Here is a 27,719-nt window from a genome sequence, read left to right as displayed (position 1 = left end):
AAATTCATTCGAATTTCCAGAGGAAATTCATTCGAATTTCCAGAGGAAATTCATTCGAATTTCCAGAGGAAATTCATTCGAATTTCCAGAGGAAATTCATTCGAATTTCCAGAGGAAATTCATTCGAATTTCCAGGAGGAAATTCATTCGAATTTCCAGGAGAAAATTCATTCGTATTTCCAGGAGGAAATTCATTCGAATTTCCAGGAGGAAATTCATTCGAATTTCCAGGAGGAAATTCATTCGGATTTCCAGGAGGAAATTCATTCGAATTTCCAGGAGGAAATTCATTCGAATTTCCAGGAGGAAATTCATTCGAATTTCCAGGAGGAAATTCATTCGAATTTCCAGGAGGAAATTCATTCGAATTTCCAGGAGGAAATTCATTCGAATTTCCAGGAGGAAATTCATTCGAATTTCCAGGAGGAAATTCATTCGAATTTCCAGGAGGAAATTCATTCGAATTTCCAGGAGGAAATTCATTCGAATTTCCAGGAGGAAATTCATTCGAATTTCCAGGAGGAAATTCATTCGAATTTCCAGGAGGAAATTCATTCGAATTTCCAGGAGGAAATTCATTCGAATTTCCAGGAGGAAATTCATTCGAATTTCCAGGAGGAAATTCATTCGAATTTCCAGGAGGAAATTCATTCGAATTTCCAGGAGGAAATTCATTTGAATTTCCAGGAGGAAATTTATTCGAATTACCAGAGGAAATTCATTCGAATTTCCAGTGGGAAATTCATTCGAATTTCCAGTGTGAAATTCATTCGAATTTCCAAAAGAAATTGTTTCCTTCTTCCTAAATCCTTGTTGAAAATCGAAAGCCAGTATTTTGGGTTGCCAGGATTAGATGACAGTCACTCCTAGTTATTTTAAACTTTTACAACTTTTCAACGGGAAAAATTAAAAGCGTTCAGTACCGGAAGTGTGCTTAGCGTATGCATCGCCCATAACTTCCCGCCAACGATTCCACTTCAATCAACAATTCATCTATTCTTATGTGTCACTATGATGGTTGGGGGAGGGTATGTCAACATCCAACAGTCGTTTTCCCATATTCGATGGCACACAGCAATAAATACGGAAATAAGAAAAAAAATCGAAAAGGCCAAATAGACATTCCACTACACATCCCACGATATGGTGGAGCGTTTGATGGTTTGATCCACTCCGGAGAGGAAGTACAGGACAGGTCCAAGACGCTAGCGGTGGCTGGGCTAGGGGGTGAAAGCTAGCTCTAAGGACTGGAGCGTGGTATCGAAAAGTCATCGACACACTTGATTCTATTTATTCTGGTCCCGTTTATCACAATTTTATTGGATTGTGGCGTCGTCGTGCGGTGATTATTAGGGGGAGAGGAAGAATAGATCATTCCCGTTAGGATGTAGTTCTTATTTTTATTAGAGGAAGTTCTTTCGAGATATTTTAGAATTTAAAAATCATTCAAATTTCCAGAAGAAATTCTTTCGAATTTTCTGAGGAAATTGCTTCGAATTTCCAGAGGAAATTTTTTCGAATTTCCAGAGGAAATTTTTTCGAATTTCCAGAGGAATTTTTTTCGAATTTCCAGAAAAGTTTTTCTTGAATTTCCAGAGGATTTTTTTTTTGATTTTCCAGAGGAAATTCTTTCGAATTTCCAAAGGAAACTCTTTCGAATTTCCAAAGGAAACCCTTTCAAATTTCCAGAGGAAACTCTTTCGAATTTCCAGAGGAAATTCTTATGAATTTCCGGAGGAAATTCTTTCGAATTTCCGGAGAAATTTTTTTCGAATTTCCGGAGGAACTTCTTTCGAATTTCCGGAGGAACTTCTTTCGAATTTCCGGAGGAAATTCTTTCGGATTTCCGAATTTCTTTCGAATTTCCGGAGGAAATTCTTTCGAATTTCCGGAGGAAAGTTTTTCGAATTTCCGGAGGAAATTCTTTAGAATATCCGGAGGAAATTCTTTCGAATATCCGGAGGAAATTCTTTCGAATTTCCGGAGGAAATTCTTTCGAATTTCCGGAGGAAATTCTTTTGAATTTCCGGAGGAAATTCTTTCGAATTTCCGGAGGAAATTCTTTCGAATTTCCGGAGGAAATTCTTTCGAATTTCCGGAGGAAATTCTTTCGAATTTCCGGAGGAAATTCTTTCGAATTTCCGGAGGAAATTCTTTCGAATTTCCGGAGGAAATTCTTTCGAATTTCCGGAGGAAATTCTTTCGAATTTCCGGAGGAAATTCTTTCGAATTTCCGGAGGAAATTCTTTCGAATTTCCGGAGGAAATTCTTTCGAATTTCCGGAGGAAATTCTTTCGAATTTCCGGAGGAAATTCTTTCGAATTTCCGGAGGAAATTCTTTCGAATTTCCGGAGAAAATTCTTTCGAATTTCCGGAGGAAATTCTTTCGAATTTCCGGAGGAAATTCTTTCGAATTTCCGGAGGAAATTCTTTCGAATTTCCGGAGGAAATTCTTTCGAATTTCCGGAGGAAATTCCTTCGAATTTCCGGAGGAAATTCTTTCGAATTTCCGGAGGAAATTCTTTCGAATTTCCAGAGGAAATTCTTTCGAATTTCCAGAGGAAATTCTTTCGAATTTCCAGAGGAAATTCTTTCGAATTTCCAGAGGAAATTCTTTCGAATTTCCAGAGGAAATTCTTTCGAATTTCCAGAGGAAATTCTTTCGAATTTCCAGAGGAAATTCTTTCGAATTTCCAGAGGAAATTCTTTCGAATTTCCAGAGGAAATTCTTTCGAATTTCCAGAGGAAATTCTTTCGAATTTCCAGAGGAAATTCTTTCGAATTTCCAGAGGAAATTCTTTCGAATTTCCAGAGGAAATTCTTTCGAATTTCCAGAGAAAATTCTTTCGAATTTCCAGAGGAAATTCTTTCGAATTTCCAGAGGAAATTCTTTCGAATTTCCAGAGGAAATTCTTTCGAATTTCCAGAGGAAATTCTTTCGAATGTCCAGAGGAAATTCTTTCGAATTTCCAGAGGAAATTCTTTCGAATTTCCAGAGGAAATTCTTTCGAATTTCCAGAGGAAATTCTTTCGAATTTCCAGAGGAAATTCATTCGAATTTCCAGAGGAAATTCTTTCGAATTTCTAGAGGAAATTCTTTCGAATTTCTAGAGGAAATTCTTTCGAATTTCCAGAGGATATTCTTTCGAATTTCCAGAGGAAATTCTTTCGAATTTCCAGAGGATATTCTTTCGAATTTCCAGAGGAAATTTTTTCGAATTTCCAGAGGAAATTCTTTCGAATTTCCAGAGGAAATTTTTTCGAATTTCCAGAGGAAATTTTTTCGAATTTCCAGAGGAAATTCTTTCGAATTTCCAGAGGAAATTCTTTCGAATTTCCAGAGGAAATTCTTTCGAATTTCCAGAGGAATTCTTTCGAATTTCCAGAGGAAATTTTTTCGAATTTCCAGAGGAAATTCTTTCGAATTTCCAGAGGAAATTCTTTCGAATTTCCAGAGGAAATTCTTTCGAATTTCCAGAGGAAATTCTTTCGAATTTCCAGAGGAAATTCTTTCGAATTTCCAGAGGAAATTCTTTCGAATTTCCAGAGGAAATTCCTTCGAATTTCCAGAGGAAATTCCTTCGAATTTCCAGAGGAAATTCCTTCGAATTTCCAGAGGAAATTCCTTCGAATTTCCAGAGGAAATTCCTTCGAATTTCCAGAGGAAATTCCTTCGAATTTCCAGAGGAAATTCCTTCGAATTTCCAGAGGAAATTCCTTCGAATTTCCAGAGGAAATTCCTTCGAATTTCCAGAGGAAATTCCTTCGAATTTCCAGAGGAAATTCCTTCGAATTTCCAGAGGAAATTCCTTCGAATTTCCAGAGGAAATTCCTTCGAATTTCCAGAGGAAATTCCTTCGAATTTCCAGAGGAAATTCCTTCGAATTTCCAGAGGAAATTCCTTCGAATTTCCAGAGGAAATTCCTTCGAATTTCCAGAGGAAATTCCTTCGAATTTCCAGAGGAAATTCATTCGAATTTCCAGAGGAAATTCCTTCGAGTTTCCAGATTAAATTCCTTCGATTTTCCAGAGGAAATTCCTTCGAATTCCCAGAATAAATTTCTTCGAATTTCCAGAGGAAATTCCTTCGAATTTCCAGAGGAAATTCCTTTGAATTTTTAGCGGAAATTTCTTCGATTTTCCAGAGGAAATTTCTTCGAATTTCCAGAGGAAATTCCTTCGAATTACGCAAGTTTTTATGGGCGTTGCGGAGGGTTTCAAGTGCATCACATGACGTCCAAAGCGGTTTTAGGAGGACTTCGGAGGCATTGCAGGAAGTTTTAGTGGATTTACGGTGAGGTTCAAATGCATTGCGCAGGAGTTTTTGAAGTTTTCGGAGGGCCTCAGTTGCGTTACGTGGAGTCTAAGGGGGCTTTAGGGGGAAATTCCGAGGCATTTTTTTTTTAAGAAGTTTCAGAGAACTTTCAGGAATTTAAGAGTTGGTGGTTTCAGAGGGTGGTGGAAGCTCAGGTAATATATTATCTCCTGGGCGCCCATTAAAAACACCACCCCCGGCGAAGACTGGCGCTCGAGCCTAGCTATTTAGCACTGTAGTTGGAGGAAATGCCAATGCAGAACCCGTAGCTTCCGGGAAGGTAAGCCCAGCTCCCTGGGTTAGTGGGTTGGTGTCAGGCCCTGCGAGCCAGCCGTAAAAAAGACTAGCACCGGAAAATCAACAAGAGAAGAATGCGAACCGATACCAATGGCGACGACCACAGCGACGAAAAGGGACTTGCGATTGGAAGCTCGGTACGTGGAACTGCAGATCTCTCAACTTCATCGGGAGCACCCGCATACTCGCCGATATACTGAAGGACCGCGGGTTCGGAATCGTAGCGCTGCAGGAGGTGTGTTGGACAGGATCTATGGTGCGAACGTTTAGAGGTAATCATACCATCTACCAGAGTTGCGGCAACACACGTGAGCTGGGAACAGCTTTTATAGTGATGTGCGACATGCAGAGGCGCGTGACCGGTTGGTGGCCGATCGACGAAAGAATGTGCAGGTTGAGGATCAAGGGCCGATTCTTCAACATTAGCATAATAAACGTGCGCAGCCCTCACTCCGGAAGCACTGATGATGACAAAGACGCATTTTACGCGCAGCTCGAACGCGAGTACGACCGCTGCCCAAACCACGACGTCAAGATCATCATAGGGGATCTAAACGCTCAGGTAGGCCAGGAGGAGGAATTCAGACCGACGATTGGAAAGTTCAGCGCCCACCAGCTGACGAACGAAAATGGCCTACGCCTCATCGATTTCGCCGCCTCCAAGAACATGGCCATTCGTAGCACCTTCTTCCAGCACAGCCTCCCTTATCGTTACACCTGGAGATCACCACAACAAACGGAATCGCAAATCGACCACGTTCTGATTGATGGACGGCACTTCTCCGACATTATCGACGTCAGGACCTATCGTGGCGCTAATATCGACTCCGATCACTACCTGGTGATGGTTAAACTGCGCCCAAAACTCTCCGTTATTAACAACGTACATTACCGGCGGCCGCCCCGGTACGATCTAGAGCGACTGAAGCAACCGAATGTCGCCACCGCATACGCGCAGAATCTCGAGGCAGCGTTGCCGGACGAGGGTGTGCTCGATGTGGCCCCTCTAGAGGACTGCTGGAGTACAATCAAAGCAGCCATCAACAACGCAGCTGAGAGCACTATCGGGTACGTAGAACGGAGTCGACGAAACGATTGGTTCGACGAGGAGTGCAGAGCGATTCTGGAGGAGAAGGATGCAGCGCGGGCGGTAATGCTGCAGCATGGAACCCGACAGAATGTGGAGCGATACAGACAGAAGCGGAAGCAGCAGACCCGTCTCTTCCGGGAGAAAAAGCGCCGCCTGGAAGAAGCGGAGTGCGAGGAAATGGAACTGCTGTGCCGTTCACAGGAAACACGCAAGTTCTACCAGAAGCTCAACACATCCCGCAAAGGCTACGTGCCGCAAGCCGAAATCTGCAGGGATAAGGACGGGAGCCTCCTGACGGACAAACGTGAGGTGATCGAAAGGTGGAAGCAGCACTTCGACGAGCACCTGAATGGCGAAGAGAATGTAGGCACGGAGGACCAAGGCAGCGGAGGAAATGACTATGTTGGTGCAGCAGAGGACGGGAACGAACCAACTCCCACGCTGAGGGAAGTTAAGGATGCCATCCACCAGCTCAAAAACAACAAAGCGGCTGGTAAGGACGGTATCGCAGCGGAACTCATCAAGATGGGCCCGGAAAAGTTGGCCACCTGTCTGCACCAGTTAGTAGTCAAGATCTGGGAAACCGAACAGCTACCGGAGGAGTGGAAGGAAGGGATAATCTGTCCCATCCACAAGAAAGGCGACAAGTTAATGTGTGAGAACTTTCGAGCGATCACCATTTTGAATGCCGCCTACAAAGTGCTATCCCAGATCATCTTCCGTCGTCTTTCACCTAAAGTAAATGAGTTCGTGGGAAGTTACCAAGCCGGTTTCATCGACGGCCGGTCGACAACGGACCAGATCTTCACCGTACGGCAAATCCTCCAGAAATGCCGTGAATACCAGGTCCCAACGCATCACCTGTTCATCGACTTCAAAGCGGCATACGACAGTATCGACCGCACAGAGCTATGGAAAATTATGGACGAGAACAGCTTTCCCGGGAAGCTGACTAGACTGATAAGAGCAACGATGGACGGAGTGCAGAACAGCGTAAGGATTTCGGGTGAACTATCCAGTTCATTCGAATCTCGACGGGGACTACGACAAGGTGATGGACTTTCCTGCCTACTATTCAACATCGCCCTGGAAGGTGTTATGCGACGAGCCGGGCTCAACAGCCGGGGTACGATCTTCACGAAATCCAGCCAATTTGTATGTTTTGCGGATGACATGGATATTATTGCTAGGACATTTGGAACGGTGGCAGAACAGTACACCCGCCTGAAACGTGAAGCAGCAAAGGTCGGACTGGTGGTGAATGCGGCTAAGACAAAGTACATGCTGGTAGGTGGGACTGAGCGAGACAGGACAAGCCTTGGCAGCAATGTTACGATAGACGGGGACACTTTCGAGGTGGTAGAAGAATTCGTCTACCTCGGTTCCTTGCTAACGGCTGACAATAACGTGAGCCGTGAAATACGAAGGCGCATCATCAGTGGAAGTCGTGCCTACTATGGGCTCCAGAAGAAACTGCGGTCAAAAAAGATTCACCCCCGCACCAAATGTACCATGTACAAGACGTTAATAAGACCGGTGGTTCTCTACGGGCACGAGACGTGGACGATGCTCGAGGAGGACATACAAGCACTCGGAGTTTTCGAGCGACGGGTGCTAAGGACGATCTTCGGCGGCGTGCAGGAGAACGGTGTGTGGCGGAGAAGGATGAACCACGAGCTCGCTGCACTTTATGGCGAACCCAGCATCCAGAAGGTAGCCAAAGCCGGAAGGATACGGTGGGCAGGGCATGTTGCAAGAATGCCGGACAACAACCCTGCAAAGTTGGTGTTTGCTAACCATCCGGTTGGTACAAGAAGGCGTGGAGCGCAGAGAGCACGATGGGCGGACCAGGTGGAGCGTGATCTGGCGAGTGTTGGGCGTGACCGAGGTTGGAGAGCTGCAGCTGCAAATCGAGTATTATGGCGGCAAATTGTTGATTCAGTATTATCATGAATTTGATGTTAACTAAATAAATGAATGGTTTCAGAGGGTCGCAGTTGCGATACATGATATCCATTGGGGCTTTAGGCAAACTTCGGAGGTATTTTAGAACGTTTCAGTTACACAGGCGATTTTGCAGGTTTCAGGGGGTCTCAGGTGCGTTACATGGGATCCGAGGGGCTTGGCATTCCAAAAAGCTTCAGGGGATTCTTGATGGATTTCAGAGGCGTTACGCAGGCGTTTTCTAAGGTTTCGAGAATTTCAGAGGGCCTTAGGTGCGTGGATACCATGGACATGGAGTCCGATGGCGATTTTATGGGACTTTCGGAGTCATTTTCAGGAAGTTTCAGAGGATTCTCAGCGGGTTTCAGAGGGAGTGCTATCAAAAGTTCCTGAAACCTGTGGGAATACCCTCGAAACGTTCCTGAAGCCCCGTAAAACTCTCTGAAATGCCTCTAAAATACCTTGTAACGATCTTTGAAGGCTCATAAGACCTCCCCCTCCCGAACAGCTCCTAAACCTCTTTGAAAATACCCTTCAGTCTTTCAAGAACTCCTTGAAGTTAAGGCCTTCAGATGTACAGCCGTAATTTCACATCTATTTAGATTTTCAAATTGCGGAATGCACTCAAACAGGCCCATACAACAACATTGTAATAAGTTGAGAATTCTAAGGTTTTCTAAAAATTTTTTGAACATTTTTGGAGAAAAGGCCACTAGATTTACAAGCCCAAGTAATCAGCTATCGCAAGTTTAGAATGCAGAACTGCAGAATTTGCTCATCGGAACGGTGCACATAAACGGCGACAAGAGAGCCCGAGTAGCACTTATGTTCTACAAAAGTATATGCAACTGTTCCCGAGCAAAATACAATAACTGCCCAGTATCAAACTGATAACTAGTGTTCGCTCCAGAACTCATTTTACAATTTAGTGTTATCAACTTGATAACTCATGTTCCTATACCTGTCAAACTGGCAGCATCATCGACGACCACAACAACGGAAGTTAGTTATCAGTGACTGTTGCAAATATCTTTCTGATAACAAAAAGAGTTTTCAATTAGATAAAATTGATTGATTTACAGAAGTTGTTATCAGGGAGCCTTTGATGATAACATAATGAGACATGTCAATGATATCACCGATATACTTGGTTGTTATCCTGTTTGTTATGTTGCCTGCTTATTCAGCCAAAATAAGAACAACTTTAGTTCATTATTTTTGATATCAGATAACACAGTATGTTATCCGGTTGTTATGAAACTTTGCTCGGGATGTATGACACAATTTGTTCATATAAGAGTTACACATATGCATTTATAGAACATGTGTGCTACTGGGCAGTATTATTTTCCTAAATATAGCAAAATGGCGGAGGGGTGCCTAGTGTATGGAACATCGACGATGGGAGGGGTTTAACCCCCAAAACCCCTCCATTGTGCACGGGCTTGGTGCTCATGGGGATCCGACCAGAAAATTTTAACGAAAATGTAACATAATCCTTACAGCCCATAATATTTATAACTAATTGTGATATAATCATGTTCAACATCCTTGGTTTTTTCAAAATACAATAACTCAATTATATCATATTATGTTATAAATGTTGTTTGATAGCTCATTGTAATATAATTGAGTTTTGAGTCTTCGACGTTTGAAAAATAATGTTACAAAACTGTATCAAATTTTGATAGAAACTAGTAATCCTGAGGCCAAAACTCATATCACATTTTGTTATAATTTTGATATGATAATAACAAAATAGGTTATAATCTTGATTAAACCAGGGAACTATTTGTTTTTTCAACATCATCCTGCATAACATAATAAGTTCCTGTTTATAACATAATAAGTTATAGAAAAATATTATAACATCATAACACAATATGATATAAACTTGATATAATTTTCTAGTCGGAGATCTACACTAAGTCCTTCAAGCTAGTACCTACAGATCTTCGTACATAACTGATCATCTTCAAGAAGTTTCAAGTACTGAATTCATCTATACAGCTCCATATAATGAAACTGTATTATGTTCCGTAAATTCCAGTGATCGAAAACCCCTTGATATAATGGCTTTCTGCTAGCGTAATTATTAGCCTCTCCTAAGTTTTCAAATGTGTTTCGTTATTGCATTGAATACCCAAGTCTGTTCCAGACCATTGGAGAAATATGAAATATGTGGAGGATTGATCTGACAGCAAGTCGTATTGAGAGAAAAATATAGGGCTGTAATAAAATTGGAGCCCTGACACCACGCAAACCGTTTGCAAAAGCTTGTAAAAATAAATATCCTAGACTCGCACATAACCATTAACCGTAGGTCGCGCTTATGATTCACGGGGCTCTGAAGCCTCGCAAATCGTCTTGTTCCTCCTCGTCCTCCTCATTCAAGAGCGTGGAAAAATTTCCACCACAAGACTGGGGCTAGTGCGATATCAGAGTCAGCCGTCCCGTCCGTCGCTTTCAACCGCGCTCCCAACACAGCGCTGGCTGTCTGACAGACAGCAGACTGACTGACTGACACTCATACGCCAAATCCTGGCATCGTTCTCGCAGAGCCAGCAGCCAGCAGAAGCAGATCCACACACAACGATGAGGACGACGTGTCTTCCTGGCTTTGAACGTGGTGGACGTGGGTGGTGGTGCGTTGAGGTCGATGAGGAACGCAACGAGCAGAAACACACAGTCGTCTTTCGAATCAACCAGCAATTTTCCGTGTGATGGTGGCCGATTAGAAATATGTAACAGAATTATACAAATCATAGTCCTAAATTATACCAAACTGTATAATTACTCTCAGACAACTATTTAAAGTCCAACTGGTTTTGTGTAGGCTTTGACATCCTTCATAAAACCTATCCTTGTATTAAAACCATTATTCCAATAAAAAAAATCAAAGTGCACCTGGTTTTGTAGGGCTTTTGATTACCCTAAACAAATATTTTGGTAATCATACCATATTTAATAACCATTCTCAGACAACAATTTAAAGTCCATTTGATTTTGTGTATGTTTCTAAATCTTTTATAAAACCTAAGTACTTTTATTTTGGCAGCCATATAAAATTTTATAATTATTCGCAAAAAAAATCAAAGTCCATTTGGTTATGTAGAGGCTTTGTCGTCCCTCAAAAAACCTATCTAATTTTCTTAGAAATATTATAAAACTAAATTGGAGAGTATTAGGTTTTATGACGGTTTTCAAAACCTCTTTAAAACTAATTGGTCTTAAAAATGAGACTTGATATTTTATTTTAAAAAGCACAACCTTCGCTATTATTTTGGTATAAAGTGAAAGAAATTTTGATTTTCAATTGGACTATAACTTCTTAGTGTTCCAGTCACATTTTTTTCTATTATTATACTTTTTTTGAGATTTCGTTTAATAGCTTTAATTTCCAAAAAAAAAAATGTTTGATATCATTGTATATGTAATCCTGTCCGATCGGGTCCATCCATCCATCCAACTCTAGAGGTGGAATGCTCGGTCATATGTGAGACCCGTTTCGTGGACTCACAGCCAGTGGTGTGAATGGCAGGATATTCTCGTGCTCGTGGGTGAAAACCGAGAAGAGATTATAAGCGCATTAAGGGAGGCGTTTTTCCCGTGTGTCAGGTTTCCTTTTGCAAGATGTGCGCTTCCTCTTGCTCCTTATCCCACCCTTTTTTCCCACAATTCCGATGGACGCCCCCCAGATCTTGCACGTTCCTGGGTCCCAGCAGCTAGTCGGTGCGGTTCGTTTTGATTTCGCACATGCGGCGCGGTGTGATTGGGAAAGACATGGGTTCTGGAGGTAACGCCAACCTCTACTCGCATCAGAATTCAAGCTGATTGCAGCTGTTTGTGGGCACGATGGTGAAACTAGGACATAGTTGGAATCGAAGGGAATGGATTCTCTCCGGAATCCTGGAAGGATTCTCTCCGGAATCCTGGAAGGATTCTCTCCGGAATCCTGGAAGGATTCTCTCCGGAATCCTGGAAGGATTCTCTCCGGAATCCTGGAAGGATTCTCTCCGGAATCCTGGAAGGATTCTCTCCGGAATCCTGGAAGGATTCTCGCCGGAATCCTGGAAGGATTCTCGCCGGAATCCTGGAAGGATTCTCGCCGGAATCCTGGAAGGATTCTCGCCGGAATCCTGGAAGGATTCTCGCCGGAATTCTGGAAGGATTCTCGCCGGAATCCTGGAAGGATTCTCGCCGGAATCCTGGATGGATTCTCGCCGGAATCCTGGACGGATTCTCGCCGGAATCCTGGAAGGATTCTCGCCGGAATCCTGGAAGGATTCTCGCCGGAATCCTGGAAGGATTCTCGCCGGAATCCTGGAAGGATTCTCTCCGGAATCCTGGAAGGATTCTCTCCGGAATCCTGGAAGGATTCTATCCGGAATCCTGGAAGGATTCTCTCCGGAATCCTGGAAGGATTCTCTCCGGAATCCTGGAAGGATTCTCTCCGGAATCCTGGAAGGATTCTCTCCGGAATCCTGGAAGGATTCTCTCCGGAATCCTGGAAGGATTCTCTCCGGAATCCTGGAAGGATTCTCTCCGGAATCCTGGAAGGATTCTCGCCGGAATCCTGGAAGGATTCTCTCCGGGATCCTGGAAGGATTCTCTCCGGAATCCTGGAAGGATTCTCTCCGGAATCCTGGAAGGATTCTCTCCGGAATCCTGGAAGGATTCTCTCCGGAATCCTAGAAGGATTCTCTCCGGAATCCTAGAAGGATTCTCTCCGGAATCCTGGAAGGATTCTCGCCGGAATCCTGGAAGGATTCTCGCCGGAATCCTGGAAGGATTCTCGCCGGAATCCTGGAAGGATTCTCGCCGGAATCCTGGAAGGATTCTCGCCGGAATCCTGGAAGGATTCTCGCCGGAATCCTGGAAGGATTCTCGCCGGAATCCTGGAAGGATTCTCGCCGGAATCCTGGAAGGATTCTCGCCGGAATCCTGGAAGGATTCTCGCCGGAATCCTGGAAGGATTCTCGCCGGAATCCTGGAAGGATTCTCGCCGGAATCCTGGAAGGATTCTCGCCGGAATCCTGGAAGGATTCTCGCCGGAATCCTGGAAGGATTCTCGCCGGAATCCTGGAAGGATTCTCGCCGGAATCCTGGAAGGATTCTCGCCGGAATCCTGGAAGGATTCTCGCCGGAATCCTGGAAGGATTCTCGCCGGAATCCTGGAAGGATTCTCGCCGGAATCCTGGAAGGATTCTCGCCGGAATCCTGGAAGGATTCTCGCCGGAATCCTGGAAGGATTCTCGCCGGAATCCTGGAAGGATTCTCGCCGGAATCCTGGAAGGATTCTCGCCGGAATCCTGGAAGGATTCTCGCCGGAATCCTGGAAGGATTCTCGCCGGAATCCTGGAAGGATTCTCGCCGGAATCCTGGAAGGATTCTCGCCGGAATCCTGGAAGGATTCTCGCCGGAATCCTGGAAGGATTCTCGCCGGAATCCTGGAAGGATTCTCGCCGGAATCCTGGAAGGATTCTCGCCGGAATCCTGGAAGGATTCTCGCCGGAATCCTGGAAGGATTCTCGCCGGAATCCTGGAAGGATTCTCGCCGGAATCCTGGAAGGATTCTCGCCGGAATCCTGGAAGGATTCTCGCCGGAATCCTGGAAGGATTCTCGCCGGAATCCTGGAAGGATTCTCGCCGGAATCCTGGAAGGATTCTCGCCGGAATCCTGGAAGGATTCTCGCCGGAATCCTGGAAGGATTCTCGCCGGAATCCTGGAAGGATTCTCTCCGGAATCCTGGAAGGATTCTCGCCGGAATCCTGGAAGGATTCTCGCCGGAATCCTGGAAGGATTCTCGCCGGAATCCTGGAAGGATTCTCGCCGGAATCCTGGAAGGATTCTCGCCGGAATCCTGGAAGGATTCTCGCCGGAATCCTGGAAGGATTCTCGCCGGAATCCTGGAAGGATTCTCGCCAGAATCCTGGAAGGATTCTCGCCGGAATCCTGGAAGGATTCTCGCCGGAATCCTGGAAGGATTCTCGCCGGAATCCTGGAAGGATTCTCGCCGGAATCCTGGAAGGATTCTCGCCGGAATCCTGGAAGGATTCTCGCCGGAATCCTGGAAGGATTCTCGCCGGAATCCTGGAAGGATTCTCGCCGGAATCCTGGAAGGATTCTCGCCGGAATCCTGGAAGGATTCTCGCCGGAATCCTGGAAGGATTCTCGCCGGAATCCTGGAAGGATTCTCGCCGGAATCCTGGAAGGATTCTCGCCGGAATCCTGGAAGGATTCTCGCCGGAATCCTGGAAGGATTCTCGCCGGAATCCTGGAAGGATTCTCGCCGGAATCCTGGAAGGATTCTCGCCGGAATCCTGGAAGGATTCTCGCCGGAATCCTGGAAGGATTCTCGCCGGAATCCTGGAAGGATTTTCGCCGGAATCCTGGAAGGATTTTCGCCGGAATCCTGGAAGGATTCTCTCCGGAATCCTGGAAGGATTCTCGCCGGAATCCTGGAAGGATTCTCGCCGGAATCCTGGAAGGATTCTCGCCGGAATCCTGGAAGGATTCTCGCCGGAATCCTGGAAGGATTCTCGCCGGAATCCTGGAAGGATTCTCGCCGGAATCCTGGAAGGATTCTCGCCGGAATCCTGGAAGGATTCTCGCCGGAATCCTGGAAGGATTCTCGCCGGAATCCTGGAAGGATTCTCGCCGGAATCCTGGAAGGATTCTCGCCGGAATCCTGGAAGGATTCTCGCCGGAATCCTGGAAGGATTCTCGCCGGAATCCTGGAAGGATTCTCGCCGGAATCCTGGAAGGATTCTCGCCGGAATCCTGGAAGGATTCTCGCCGGAATCCTGGAAGGATTCTCGCCGGAATCCTGGAAGGATTCTCGCCGGAATCCTGGAAGGATTCTCGCCGGAATCCTGGAAGGATTCTCGCCGGAATCCTGGAAGGATTCTCGCCGGAATCCTGGAAGGATTCTCGCCGGAATCCTGGAAGGATTCTCGCCGGAATCCTGGAAGGATTCTCGCCGGAATCCTGGAAGGATTCTCGCCGGAATCCTGGAAGGATTCTCGCCGGAATCCTGGAAGGATTCTCGCCGGAATCCTGGAAGGATTCTCGCCGGAATCCTGGAAGGATTCTCGCCGGAATCCTGGAAGGATTCTCGCCGGAATCCTGGAAGGATTCTCGCCGGAATCCTGGAAGGATTCTCGCCGGAATCCTGGAAGGATTCTCTCCGGAATCCTGGAAGGATTCTCTCCGGAATCCTGGAAGGATTCTCTCCGGAATCCTGGAAGGATTCTCTCCGGAATCCTGGAAGGATTCTCTCCGGAATCCTGGAAGGATTCTCTCCGGAATCCTGGAAGGATTCTCTCCGGAATCCTGGAAGGATTCTCTCCGGAATCCTGGAAGGATTCTCTCCGGAATCCTGGAAGGATTCTCTCCGGAATCCTGGAAGGATTCTCTCCGGAATCCTGGAAGGATTCTCTCCGGAATCCTGGAAGGATTCTCTCCGGAATCCTGGAAGGATTCTCTCCGGAATCCTGGAAGGATTCTCTCCGGAATCCTGGAAGGATTCTCTCCGGAATCCTGGAAGGATTCTCTCCGGAATCCTGGAAGGATTCTCTCCGGAATCCTGGAAGGATTCTCTCCGGAATCCTGGAAGGATTCTCTCCGGAATCCTGGAAGGATTCTCTCCGGAATCCTGGAAGGATTCTCTCCAGAATCCTGGAAGGATTCTCTCCGGAATCCTGGAAGGATTCTCTCCGGAATCCTGGAAGGATTCTCTCCGGAATCCTGGAAGGATTCTCTCCGGAATCCTGGAAGGATTCTCTCCGGAATCCTGGAAGGATTCTCTCCGGAATCCTGGAAGGATTCTCTCCGGAATCCTGGAAGGATTCTCTCCGGAATCCTGGAAGGATTCTCTCCGGAATCCTGGAAGGATTCTCTCCGGAATCCTGGAAGGATTCTCTCCGGAATCCTGGAAGGATTCTCTCCGGAATCCTGGAAGGATTCTCTCCGGAATCCTGGAAGGATTCTCTCCGGAATCCTGGAAGGATTCTCTCCGGAATCCTGGAAGGATTCTCTCCGGAATCCTGGAAGGATTCTCTCCGGAATCCTGGAAGGATTCTCTCCGGAATCCTGGAAGGATTCTCTCCGGAATCCTGGAAGGATTCTCTCCGGAATCCTGGAAGGATTCTCTCCGGAATCCTGGAAGGATTCTCTCCGGAATCCTGGAAGGATTCTCTCCGGAATCCTGGAAGGATTCTCTCCGGAATCCTGGAAGGATTCTCTCCGGAATCCTGGAAGGATTCTCTCCGGAATCCTGGAAGGATTCTCTCCGGAATCCTGGAAGGATTCTCTCCGGAATCCTGGAAGGATTCTCTCCGGAATCCTGGAAGGATTCTCTCCGGAATCCTGGAAGGATTCTCTCCGGAATCCTGGAAGGATTCTCTCCGGAATCCTGGAAGGATTCTCTCCGGAATCCTGGAAGGATTCTCTCCGGAATCCTGGAAGGATTCTCTCCGGAATCCTGGAAGGATTCTCTCCGGAATCCTGGAAGGATTCTCTCCGGAATCCTGGAAGGATTCTCTCCGGAATCCTGGAAGGATTCTCTCCGGAATCCTGGAAGGATTCTCTCCGGAATCCTGGAAGGATTCTCTCCGGAATCCTGGAAGGATTCTCTCCGGAATCCTGGAAGGATTCTCTCCAGAATCCTGGAAGGATTCTCTTCAGAATCCTGGAAGGATTCTCATCAGAATCGCGAGAGAATGCTTTTCAGAATCTAGCTTTAATACGTTATCTGCATTCTTTTTTCTAGACGAGGCATCGTGCAGTACATCAATTGCGGTGCAGTGGGACATATAGCAAGTAGTATCGACCCCTCTTGAAATGGGACACCCGTTCCTTGTTACAAGTTCGGATTTTTGGCACTCAGTAATGAAAGCCGCTTCATTATCACTTCGGCGTCTGCCCATGAGAGCAAAAACAAGCTTTTGCTTTTATTAAAGTTTTCATTAGTTTTTCGGATGTCCCATTAGCTCATTATGGTGATTTGAGACACACCATGGAGAGACACAAAGTGAGACATTCGTAGACTGATTGATATGTTTCTGTAACACCCAAAAATTACGATTGGGTCTTTTCTTCACTGTTTATTTTTGCAAATAAGGCCACACTCCTTCTGCTTTTACGGGTGTCCCACGCCTTGCTACGCTTGTGATTTCTCCTTTCATACAATTCGATACGAACGCGACTGCTCGTGGTGTCTTTCGCTGAGATTTCTTATCGTTTACTCGTTGTCGCCGCCGGTCGTTTCCAAATCGTAATGGCACAAGTTTCAGATATCATTTAACGGATTAGTTATGGCACACTATGGGACTGGAGAATGAAGACGACGAAACTCCCGTGGAGCTTAGCTTAACTGTTCGTTGTCGCCAAAGTCTTCGTCGCTGTCGCCGTAGCCGACGACTAACTTTATTATAGAGTTGTACGAACCATTCAATATGGATCCTGCGAATCTAATCGCGACAAGGACTCCCACACACTGCTGCACTCTCGTTGGCAAATCTGATCACACCGGGGAACATGGAACATGGGTTTTCGCGTCGTTCCCGACGACGCTGGCAACCAGCTTGAGGACCGTGTCTTTATGGCACTCCCATCAATAAATTAACGTACTTTACAACCAGCCATCGCTAGCACAGCGCTTCGGGATTTCCGATTAACGACCCCACTTCTTTCCAACTCTTTTTCCAGAAACACGGCCCCCGGATGAAGTGCTCGGCGTGCAAGATCATCGCCCACGCCAGCTGCATCTCGGTGCTGATGGAGCGAACCCAGCTGCAGTGCAAGCCCACCTTCCGGGACGTCGGCGTGCGGCAGTACCGGGAGCAGACCAAGACGACCCACCACTGGATCCACCGGCGAACCGAGAAGGGCAAGTGCAAACAGTGCGGGAAGGTGAGTTTTGTTACTACTATTACCACTGCTGCTGTTTCTATTCTCTCGCAGTTCAGTTTTGAAGCTATTTTACAGTTACCGTTTTTATTGTGAATTCTCCTAGTTACGGTGCTGACACCAGCTGTTTTGCAGTTTGTGTTTTGCAATCGTTATGGTTTTGTTCGTTGGATTATATGGTTTACAGTTTTTATTTGGTCTTTTGTAATATAGAATTTCTACTAATTTATCCAGTTAATTACGTTGTATTCTGGCTTGCCAAACACCATCATCATCACAACGAATTGGCTGGCCTTCACAGATATTGTATTGTGTTTTAATTTCTAGAATTTTCACTTATAATTGAATGAACTTCCATTGGGACACCCATTATTATCATTTATAATACGGTTGGGTTCCAGAGGGACACCCATATATATTTTTGGCCGTTTTTGAGGAACTAAAGGTCGTTTTTCTGGAGTCGAAAAAGGTACACTCACGTAAGACGTTTGCTAGAAATGTTAAAACAGCCTTGAGGTGAGACACTTCATGAAATTTTGATTTGAACAGTGCATGGGACACCCATTTGCATTACTAATTGAGACACTCAAGATGAGAAACACGGAAATCCGAAATCGCTATAGTTCCTTGGTCACGTGTGTATTGAGTTCAACTTGAGCACATCAGAATTAAAGACTATCATGGGTGTCCCACGCGATTTTTATTCCTTTGCAAATGTCTGAATATTACAGATGCGCACCATTTACAGCCAGCGTGGATGTCTCAAACAATAATCATACGTTATAGTCTTGTGACATCCCTCGAAACTGGCCTTTGAAATGTAGAAAACAGTTTTGGAGGTGAGGAACAACTTAACACATTAATTTGAATATGGCATGGGACACCCATGTACATTGTTCATTGAGACACTTAAGATGGAAATAAGTAATGCATTCAGTTGCTTATTTCACAGACACATTTTTAGCCTTCTAATGGGTGTTCCAGACAGTACTTATTTTATTACAGCGTAAAGGGTATTCCATAACAATTTCAATATATCAGACGTTCATCGACGATGTTTATAGCTTGCGTGGATAATTTTGGCAAAATTTAAATGCCAAAGTAGTGTAGCATTCTTCAAAACTTCCCTCTTATCCGGATTGAGTGTTACGAATGTGCTCCATTGCATGTCCCTCAACGTGACAGAAATTTATTCATTACGGGAGTCCCTCGTAGAACCTTTTTTAAACAGCATTACATGTTCATTGATAACTGTCGGATTCTATATGACGTAGAGTAAACCATAGCATTAACTTCTAGATGGGGCACTAATTTGGAAATGGCGATATGACGTGAGACCAAGCGTAGTACAAGAAGAAGTTCTCTTACAAGCTTTTATGGCTAAACTGCATTGAAGTGCATTGCGGTTATTCGTCAGTAAAATAATAATTCGCTGTAAAAGAGCATGTTTTCTTTGGGATTTTTCTTTGCGACAGAGCCCAGATCTTCATGGGTGTCTCACGTGAAATCCATTACATTCTTTACAAGTGTCGTGTTGGAACAGTTCAAATAGATGTGCAGTAATTATATGAGACACTCGTGAAAGCAATGCATAGCTAGAAAAAAAACCCTATGAGCTCTCTGAGAGCAACTTCTCTTCGTTAGAGTAAGTCTTTCGGAGGTTGCGTTGAATAAATTGAAATTTGGACAAATCGTACAGTATTTTGCTTAACATCTTCCTTCATGGAATACTGAAACTGCCCTGTGAAATGTTAATCTTTCAGGACGCGCGCTCGTATGATTCGAAAACTGCACCTTGCTCGCGCAGTGTTCGACGAGCGAGGTTTTTTTCTGCTAAAAATTGGCTTGGAGTGACACATCTAATCAGAAATTGATCTGAAAACACCCTTGGCTACTTTGCGTGGGACACCCATTTTCATAACTAGTTGGGACACTTAAGATGAAAAACAAGAAATGTCGGAACCCTCACGGTTCTCTATTCGCGTGAGCGTTGAGTTGCTCTCTTTACAACAGTATTATAGCATTTGAACGGGTGTCCCACTCGATACTTGAGTGCTCTTCTACAACCGTTTGAGAATGTAAGAGGTTCATTGATGTTATTTGCCGCTCTTCGATAGCATTTTTTCCCAATTACTAATATTCGAGTGTGACTATGGAACAGCTAGTTTTCAGCTCTACACATTTTTCTTCATACAATTTTAAAGCATCATAGACATTATAGACAGGATAAACAAAGTTTTAAGTTGAGATGGTCAATGCTGTAATGGTCACTTCATGGGACATCCGCTTCATCACTTGCTGAATTCAAAGGATTCTGAGGAGAATTCTTCCAGGATTCTGAGGAGAGTTCTTCCAGGATTCTGAGGAGAATCCTTCCAGGATTCTGAGGAGAATCCTTCCAGGATTCTGAGGAGAATCCTTCCAGGATTCTGAGGAGAATCCTTTCAGGATTCTGAGGAGAATCCTTTGAGGATTCTGAGGAGAATCCTTTCAGGATTCTGAGGAGAATCCTTTCAGGATTCTGAGGAGAATCCTTTCAGGATTCTGAGGAAAATCCTTTCAGGATTCTGAGGAGAATCCTTTCAGGATTCTGAGGAGAATCCTTTCAGGATTCTGAGGAGAATCCTTTCAGGATTCTGAGGAGAATCCTTCAGGATTCTGAGGAGAATCCTTTCAGGATTCTGAGGAGAATCCTTTCAGGATTCTGAGGAGAATCCTTTCAGGATTCTGAGGAGAATCCTTTCAGGATTCTGAGGAGAATCCTTTCAGGATTCTGAGGAGAATCCTTTCAGGATTCTGAGGAGAATCCTTTCAGGATTCTGAGGAGAATCCTTTCAGGATTCTGAGGAGAATCCTTTCAGGATTCTGAGGAGAATCCTTTCAGGATTCTGAGGAGAATCCTTTCAGGATTCTGAGGAGAATCCTTTCAGGATTCTGAGGAGAATCCTTCCAGGATTCTGAGGAGAATCCTTCCAGGATTCTGAGGAGAATCCTTCCAGGATTCTGAGGAGAGTTCTTCCAGGATTCTGAGGAGAGTTCTTCCAGGATTCTGAGGAGAATCCTTCCAGGATTCTGAGGAGAATCCTTCCAGGATTCTGAGGAGAATCCTTCCAGGATTCTGAGGAGAATCCTTCCAGGATTCTGAGGAGAATCCTTCCAGGATTCTGAGGAGAATCCTTCCAGGATTCTGAGGAGAATCCTTCCAGGATTCTGAGGAGAATCCTTCCAGGATTCTGAGGAGAATCCTTCCAGGATTCTGAGGAGAATCCTTCCAGGATTCTGAGGAGAATCCTTCCAGGATTCTGAGGAGAATCCTTCCAGGATTCTGAGGAGAATCCTTCCAGGATTCTGAGGAGAATCCTTCCAGGATTCTGAGGAGAGTTCTTCCAGGATTCTGAGGAGAGTTCTTCCAGGATTCTGAGGAGAGTTCTTCCAGGATTCTGAGGAGAGTTCTTCCAGGATTCTGAGGAGAGTTCTTCCAGGATTCTGAGGAGAATCCTTCCAGGATTCTGAGGAGAATCCTTTCAGGATTCTGAGGAGAATCCTTTCAGGATTCTGAGGAGAATCCTTTCAGGATTCTGAGGAGAATCCTTTCAGGATTCTGAGGAGAATCCTTTCAGGATTCTGAGGAGAATCCTTTCAGGATTCTGAGGAGAATCCTTTCAGGATTCTGAGGAGAATCCTTTCAGGATTCTGAGGAGAATCCTTTCAGGATTCTGAGGAGAATCCTTTCAGGATTCTGAGGAGAATCCTTTCAGGATTCTGAGGAGAATCCTTTCAGGATTCTGAGGAGAATCCTTTCAGGATTCTGAGGAGAATCCTTTCAGGATTCTGAGGAGAATCCTTTCAGGATTCTGAGGAGAATCCTTTCAGGATTCTGAGGAGAATCCTTTCAGGATTCTGAGGAGAATCCCTTCAGGATTCTGAGGAGAATCCTTTCAGGATTCTGAGGAGAATCCTTTCAGGATTCTGAGGAGAATCCTTTCAGGATTCTGAGGAGAATCCTTTCAGGATTCTGAGGAGAATCCTTTCAGGATTCTGAGGAGAATCCTTTCAGAATTCTGAGGAGAATCCTTTCAGGATTCTGAGGAGAATCCTTTCAGAATTCTGAGGAGAATCCTTTCAGGATTCTGAGGAGAATCCTTTCAGGATTCTGAGGAGAATCCTTTCAGGATTCTGAGGAGAATCCTTTCAGGATTCTGAGGAGAATCCTTTCAGGATTCTGAGGAAAATCCTTTCAGGATTCTGAGGAGAATCCTTTCAGGATTCTGAGGAGAATCCTTTCAGGATTCTGAGGAGAATCCTTTCAGGATTCTGAGGAGAATCCTTTCAGGATTCTGAGGAGAATCCTTTCAGGATTCTGAGGAGAATCCTTTCAGGATTCTGAGGAGAATCCTTTCAGGATTCTGAGGAGAATCCTTTCAGGATTCTGAGGAGAATCCTTTCAGGATTCTGAGGAGAATCCTTTCAGGATTCTGAGGAGAATCCTTTCAGGATTCTGAGGAGAATCCTTTCAGGATTCTGAGGAGAATCCTTTCAGGATTCTGAGGAGAATCCTTTCAGGATTCTGAGGAGAATCCTTTCAGGATTCTGAGGAGAATCCTTTCAGGATTCTGAGGAGAATCCTTTCAGGATTCTGAGGAGAATCCTTTCAGGATTCTGAGGAGAATCCTTTCAGGATTCTGAGGAGAATCCTTTCAGGATTCTGAGGAGAATCCTTTCAGGATTCTGAGGAGAATCCTTTCAGGATTCTGAGGAGAATCCTTTCAGGATTCTGAGGAGAATCCTTTCAGGATTCTGAGGAGAATCCTTTCAGGATTCTGAGGAGAATCCTTTCAGGATTCTGAGGAGAATCCTTTCAGGATTCTGAGGAGAATCCTTTCAGGATTCTGAGGAGAATCCTTTCAGGATTCTGAGGAGAATCCTTTCAGGATTCTGAGGAGAATCCTTTCAGGATTCTGAGGAGAATCCTTTCAGGATTCTGAGGAGAATCCTTTCAGGATTCTGAGGAGAATCCTTTCAGGATTCTGAGGAGAATCCTTTCAGGATTCTGAGGAGAATCCTTTCAGGATTCTGAGGAGAATCCTTTCAGGATTCTGAGGAAAATCCTTTCAGGATTCTGAGGAGAATCCTTTCAGGATTCTGAGGAGAATCCTTTCAGGATTCTGAGGAGAATCCTTTCAGGATTCTGAGGAGAATCCTTTCAGGATTCTGAGGAGAATCCTTTCAGGATTCTGAGGAGAATCCTTTCAGGATTCTGAGGAGAATCCTTTCAGGATTCTGAGGAGAATCCTTTCAGGATTCTGAGGAGAATCCTTTCAGGATTCTGAGGAGAATCCTTTCAGGATTCTGAGGAGAATCCTTTCAGGATTCTGAGGAGAATCCTTTCAGGATTCTGAGGAGAATCCTTTCAGGATTCTGAGGAGAATCCTTTCAGGATTCTGAGGAGAATCCTTTCAGGATTCTGAGGAGAATCCTTTCAGGATTCTGAGGAGAATCCTTTCAGGATTCTGAGGAGAATCCTTTCAGGATTCTGAGGAGAATCCTTTCAGGATTCTGAGGAGAATCCTTTCAGGATTCTGAGGAGAATTCTTTCAGGATTCTGAGGAGAATCCTTTCAGGATTCTGAGGAGAATCCTTTCTGTGGATTCTGGAGAGAATCCTTTCTGTGGATTCTGGAGAGAATCCTTTCTGAGGATTCTGGAGAGAATCCTTTCTGAGGATTCTGGAGAGAATCCTTTCTGAGGATTCTGGAGAGAATCCTTTCTGAGGATTCTGGAGAGAATCCTTTCTGAGGATTCTGGAGAGAATCCTTTCTGAGGATTCTGGAGAGAATCCTTTCTGAGGATTCTGGAGAGAATCCTTTCTGAGGATTCTGGAGAGAATCCTTTCTGAGGATTCTGGAGAGAATCCTTTCTGAGGATTCTGGAGAGAATCCTTTCTGAGGATTCTGGAGAGAATCCTTTCTGAGGATTCTGGAGAGAATCCTTTCTGAGGATTCTGGAGAGAATCCTTTCTGAGGATTCTGGAGAGAATCCTTTCTGAGGATTCTGGAGAGAATCCTTTCTGAGGATTCTGGAGAGAATCCTTTCTGAGGATTCTGGAGAGAATCCTTTCTGAGGATTCTGGAGAGAATCCTTTCTGAGGATTCTGGAGAGAATCCTTTCTGAGGATTCTGGAGAGAATCCTTTCTGAGGATTCTGGAGAGAATCCTTTCTGAGGATTCTGGAGAGAATCCTTTCTGAGGATTCTGGAGAGAATCCTTTCTGAGGATTCTGGAGAGAATCCTTTCTGAGGATTCTGGAGAGAATCCTTTCTGAGGATTCTGGAGAGAATCCTTTCTGAGGATTCTGGAGAGAATCCTTTCTGAGGATTCTGGAGAGAATCCTTTCTGAGGATTCTGGAGAGAATCCTTTCTGAGGATTCTGGAGAGAATCCTTTCTGAGGATTCTGGAGATAATCCTTTCTGAGGATTCTGGAGAGAATCCTTTCTGAGGATTCTGGAGAGAATCCTCTCAGGATTCTGGAGAGAATCCTCTCAGGATTCTGGAGAGAATCATCTCAGGATTCTGGAGAGAATCCTCTCAGGACTCTGGAGAGAATCCTCTCAGGATTCTGGAGAGAATCTTCTCAGGATAATGATGTAAAACCTTTCGGGATTTTGGTAAGATTTTCTCAGGACTCTTTTGAGAATCCTCGCTGGATTCTGGTGAGGATTTCCTTGTACTCATGTTCTGTCTAGGATACTGATGTTCTAATGTCCATGTTCTAATGATAAACTTGGAACTGTTCTATGTGATGTAAAGTTTAGGCATTCTTTTAAGAAGATTTAAAAGCTAAAAAAATGTTAAATCGGCCTTCTGAAATAGATTTCTTTAGAAAACTCTATAATCTTTTATCACAAACTTATTGTGTCTCTTCGAGTTGAAGAAAGCTTATTCCAACTTTTGCCAACGAATTCTTTCGAGCAGCAAATTCATAATTTTCCAAGCCATCGATTTCAATTAATCATATCGTCCGTTGCAAACTTCCCGTCGCAGTCGTCGTCGTCGTCCTCATCGTCCCGATCAATCATTCAATAATTCCAATTCTAAGCCGCTTTCTCGCCAAACAAACTTCTCCCCAATCAATTATCTCGGCCACTGACTTTCGGCTTCCATTGTCACATTCCCCATCGGCATTAACTTTCCGCTCTTCCGGCTGACCACATCGAATTCTAAGTTCCGAATTCAAAATTCCCCAGAGTGTGAGCATTCTAGGCTGCTGCCGCCACTCACCGGAACAATTAATTACACTTATCGTCGTATGGGTGTGAGTGTGCACGGTAGACGGACATCTGGCTGGGACACGTCCAAGTCCTGATGAATTTTGCCGGTGTCAAATTCCTTCTGTCGAAGTTTGTCGAGCGGATAAGTTTGGGAAAAGCTGCTCTGCGATGTTCTGTAAACGCACCCCCAAAAACGTATTTTTTAACACGGAAAGAAAGACTTTCAATTGAAATTTTGTCGAATGTACTGGTACAAATACTGGTTTTAACAGGGATTTAAGACGGCTTTGAGCTGCTCAAAATCAGTTTAGCATTGATAAAACCTCCAAAGATACTAGAAATGCTCATAATATAAATGTTGAAAGGGATGTTGCTTACTATCATATAATTTTCAGATATGTTTTGAAAATTTAAATTTTCAAAAACAGTTTTTTGAGTTTTATAAAGGTTTTGAAGCATTTTTTTTTACATTTGAATTCACTAGATGTAAAATTACTGGGAATTATTTCAAATTTACGCATGATACATGGCGAAACTTCTTACGTCGTTAATATATCATTTTGTACCAAAACAGTAACTTTACAGCATTATGTAAAATTACACATTTGCGCCGTAAACTAATAAGTTCATATGTGTAATTTTACATGGTGCTCTGAATTTGTTGCTTAAGAAAAATATGTTATACATGCGTGACAAATAGTTTTGATTTAATTTAATTTTTCGAGTTTTGGTTCCATTATTGAGATGTAATTTCTTCTTTTCTTTTCTCAACAAAATCCTCTCAGGATTCTCAACAGAACCTCCAAAGATACTAGAAATGCAATAATATAAAAATGTCGATAGGGTTGATGCTTACTATCATATAATATTCAGACATTGATTAAAAAATTTGAATTTCCAAAAAAGTTTTTTTAAGTTTTATAAAGCATTATTTTTTTTTAAATTTGCATTTATTTGATGTAAAATTACTTGGAATAATTTCAAATTTACTCATGATGCGTTGTGAAACTTCCTACGACGTTCTATAATTTTTAGTTTTACAGCATTATGTAAAATTACACATTTGCTCCGTAAACGAATAAGTTGATATGTGTAATTTTACATGGTGCTCTGAATTTGTTGCTCAAGAAAAACTATGTTAAACATGCGTTATAAATAGTTTTAAAATTTGGATAAATTCGAATTTTTGTTCCATCATTGAGATGTAAATTTACAACCTTTTTTCACAGTGTATCTAATATAGCTTCAGTACAAGTTGGAGACAAATTTTCGGTGAAGTTTTTCTCCGGACGCGCGCGCTCGTTCGCTTTCAAACTAAGGATAGAATCGGAAGCAGAGACTGGTGGTCTTGGTGGGTGAGAATGCGATTCATCAAAGTTGGTCAAGTTTTTGCCAAGCGTAAAACTACGCCAACTTCCTAAGAGCTGCGGGAGAGGGGAGTGTGAGGGAGATTACATTCAAGTGGTGGCAGTCAAAAGGCTTCAAGTTGGAATTGGTACCAAGCTGTTCGGTGGAATTTGTGCAATTTACAGAAGGTGAACAGCGTTTCTACTGTTTTTGAAAGATGGGTTTGAGGTTATAATTGATTTCGTGTAGTACAGAAGGTCTTCCAGTGTTTTTTTCAACTCCTCAACTCATACAAAAATAGCTAAATTGTATCATTTTTGTATTTGCCACGTCTGCTGTTTTCACAACCACAAAATGCTAGGTAATGGATCGAGCGTTCCAGTCCTATTGTTTTCCCAGAAAACCCCCGTTTTACAGTTCTTGCTCGAACACAATGTATAACAATCATCGAACAGCAGCAACAGCTTCGAGGTTTTTGTCCAACATGGATTCAAGTGGAAGAAGAAAAATCCTCCTACTATCGTGATCCCAACTTTCTTATTGTTTAAGGCAATTAGAAATGTCAACAGTGTTGCCATCATAAACAAATATAAGTAGGCTTACAACACTGAGTCTCGTAAGGAGTAAATACTTTTATTCGCTTAGGATGATTGAAACTGTTTTCTCAAATTGCTACAAATATTTGAACGATTGTTGGTAATTGGCAGTGTTGCCATCTCGTTTAATTTTCATTTTAACCTAGGATTGAGTAAATCCAATTATGCTGTACATTTGAAACATATTTCAACAGAAACCAAACTAAAGGGGCAATCTATTTTCTCTTGAGCAGTGTTGCCAGTTTAACGAAAACATAATCATAACTTAAATTTTTTATCGTTCGAATTTAAACATTTTTCGATGTCTTTTTCTCGTTAAAATATAGACACACAGTTCCATCCAAATGTACTCCAGCATAAATGTTTTACTTGGGTTCACAATTTATAATTCTGGCGCCTTTCTCTGAAGACACAAATATCCCATCCCATCGCCTAAAATAACACCGACCCCAATTGCAAGGATAGCGAAAGAACAACACGCGAAACGATCCTTTGCAAATGGAATAATTCCCCTTTTTCGATTTGCCAGTTTTTCACGCGAAACAAAAACATTTAGCCCAGTAGTATTCGGAAGGATCAAGACTCGGTACACTGGGTCTTTGCCGGAAGGCTACTCCAGCTGGTTCTTTGAGAACAAGGAGCACACGAAATTTCGGAACAAAGGTAGCGACCTACCTACCAACCGACCTACCTACCTACCTAATAATGCAAATGGCACGTAAGGTACTTTGGACCACCATTCGGAAAGGGAGGGGGTAATTATACGCGAAATTTGAATTAACCACCACCGACAGCTGCCAACAAGGAGAAGTTCTTTTGTTCGGTTTATTTATGCTGTACCTTCGAAGTTGTGGCAACGATGACGAGGGTGAGGGTTCCCGGAGAGGTCATTAGGTGGAAGGAGGAACTTGTAGCTTGGAATGCGGGATAAAAAGGTAGCTTAGTAGGTT

General features: G+C 43.9%; 1 protein-coding gene across 6 annotated transcripts in view; it reads left to right on the top strand.

The window, feature by feature from the left end:
* The window catches only part of LOC109424776 (eye-specific diacylglycerol kinase), a 596,032-nt gene that overhangs the window by 446,918 nt on the left and 121,395 nt on the right, over window positions 1-27,719 (top strand). For all 6 annotated transcript variants that reach the window (XM_062844213.1, XM_062844212.1, XM_062844211.1 and 3 more), the window contains one exon: window positions 17,359-17,562. In XM_062844213.1, coding sequence (XP_062700197.1) covers window positions 17,359-17,562 — 204 coding nt within the window. The remainder of the gene's footprint in view (window positions 1-17,358; window positions 17,563-27,719) is intronic.

Source organism: Aedes albopictus, chromosome 1 (genome assembly GCF_035046485.1).
Source record: "Aedes albopictus strain Foshan chromosome 1, AalbF5, whole genome shotgun sequence".
In the NCBI taxonomy this organism is placed as follows: Eukaryota; Metazoa; Arthropoda; class Insecta; order Diptera; family Culicidae; genus Aedes; species Aedes albopictus.
Note: the sequence above shows the minus strand (reverse complement) of the source record. Positions and strands in the feature narration are given on the sequence as shown.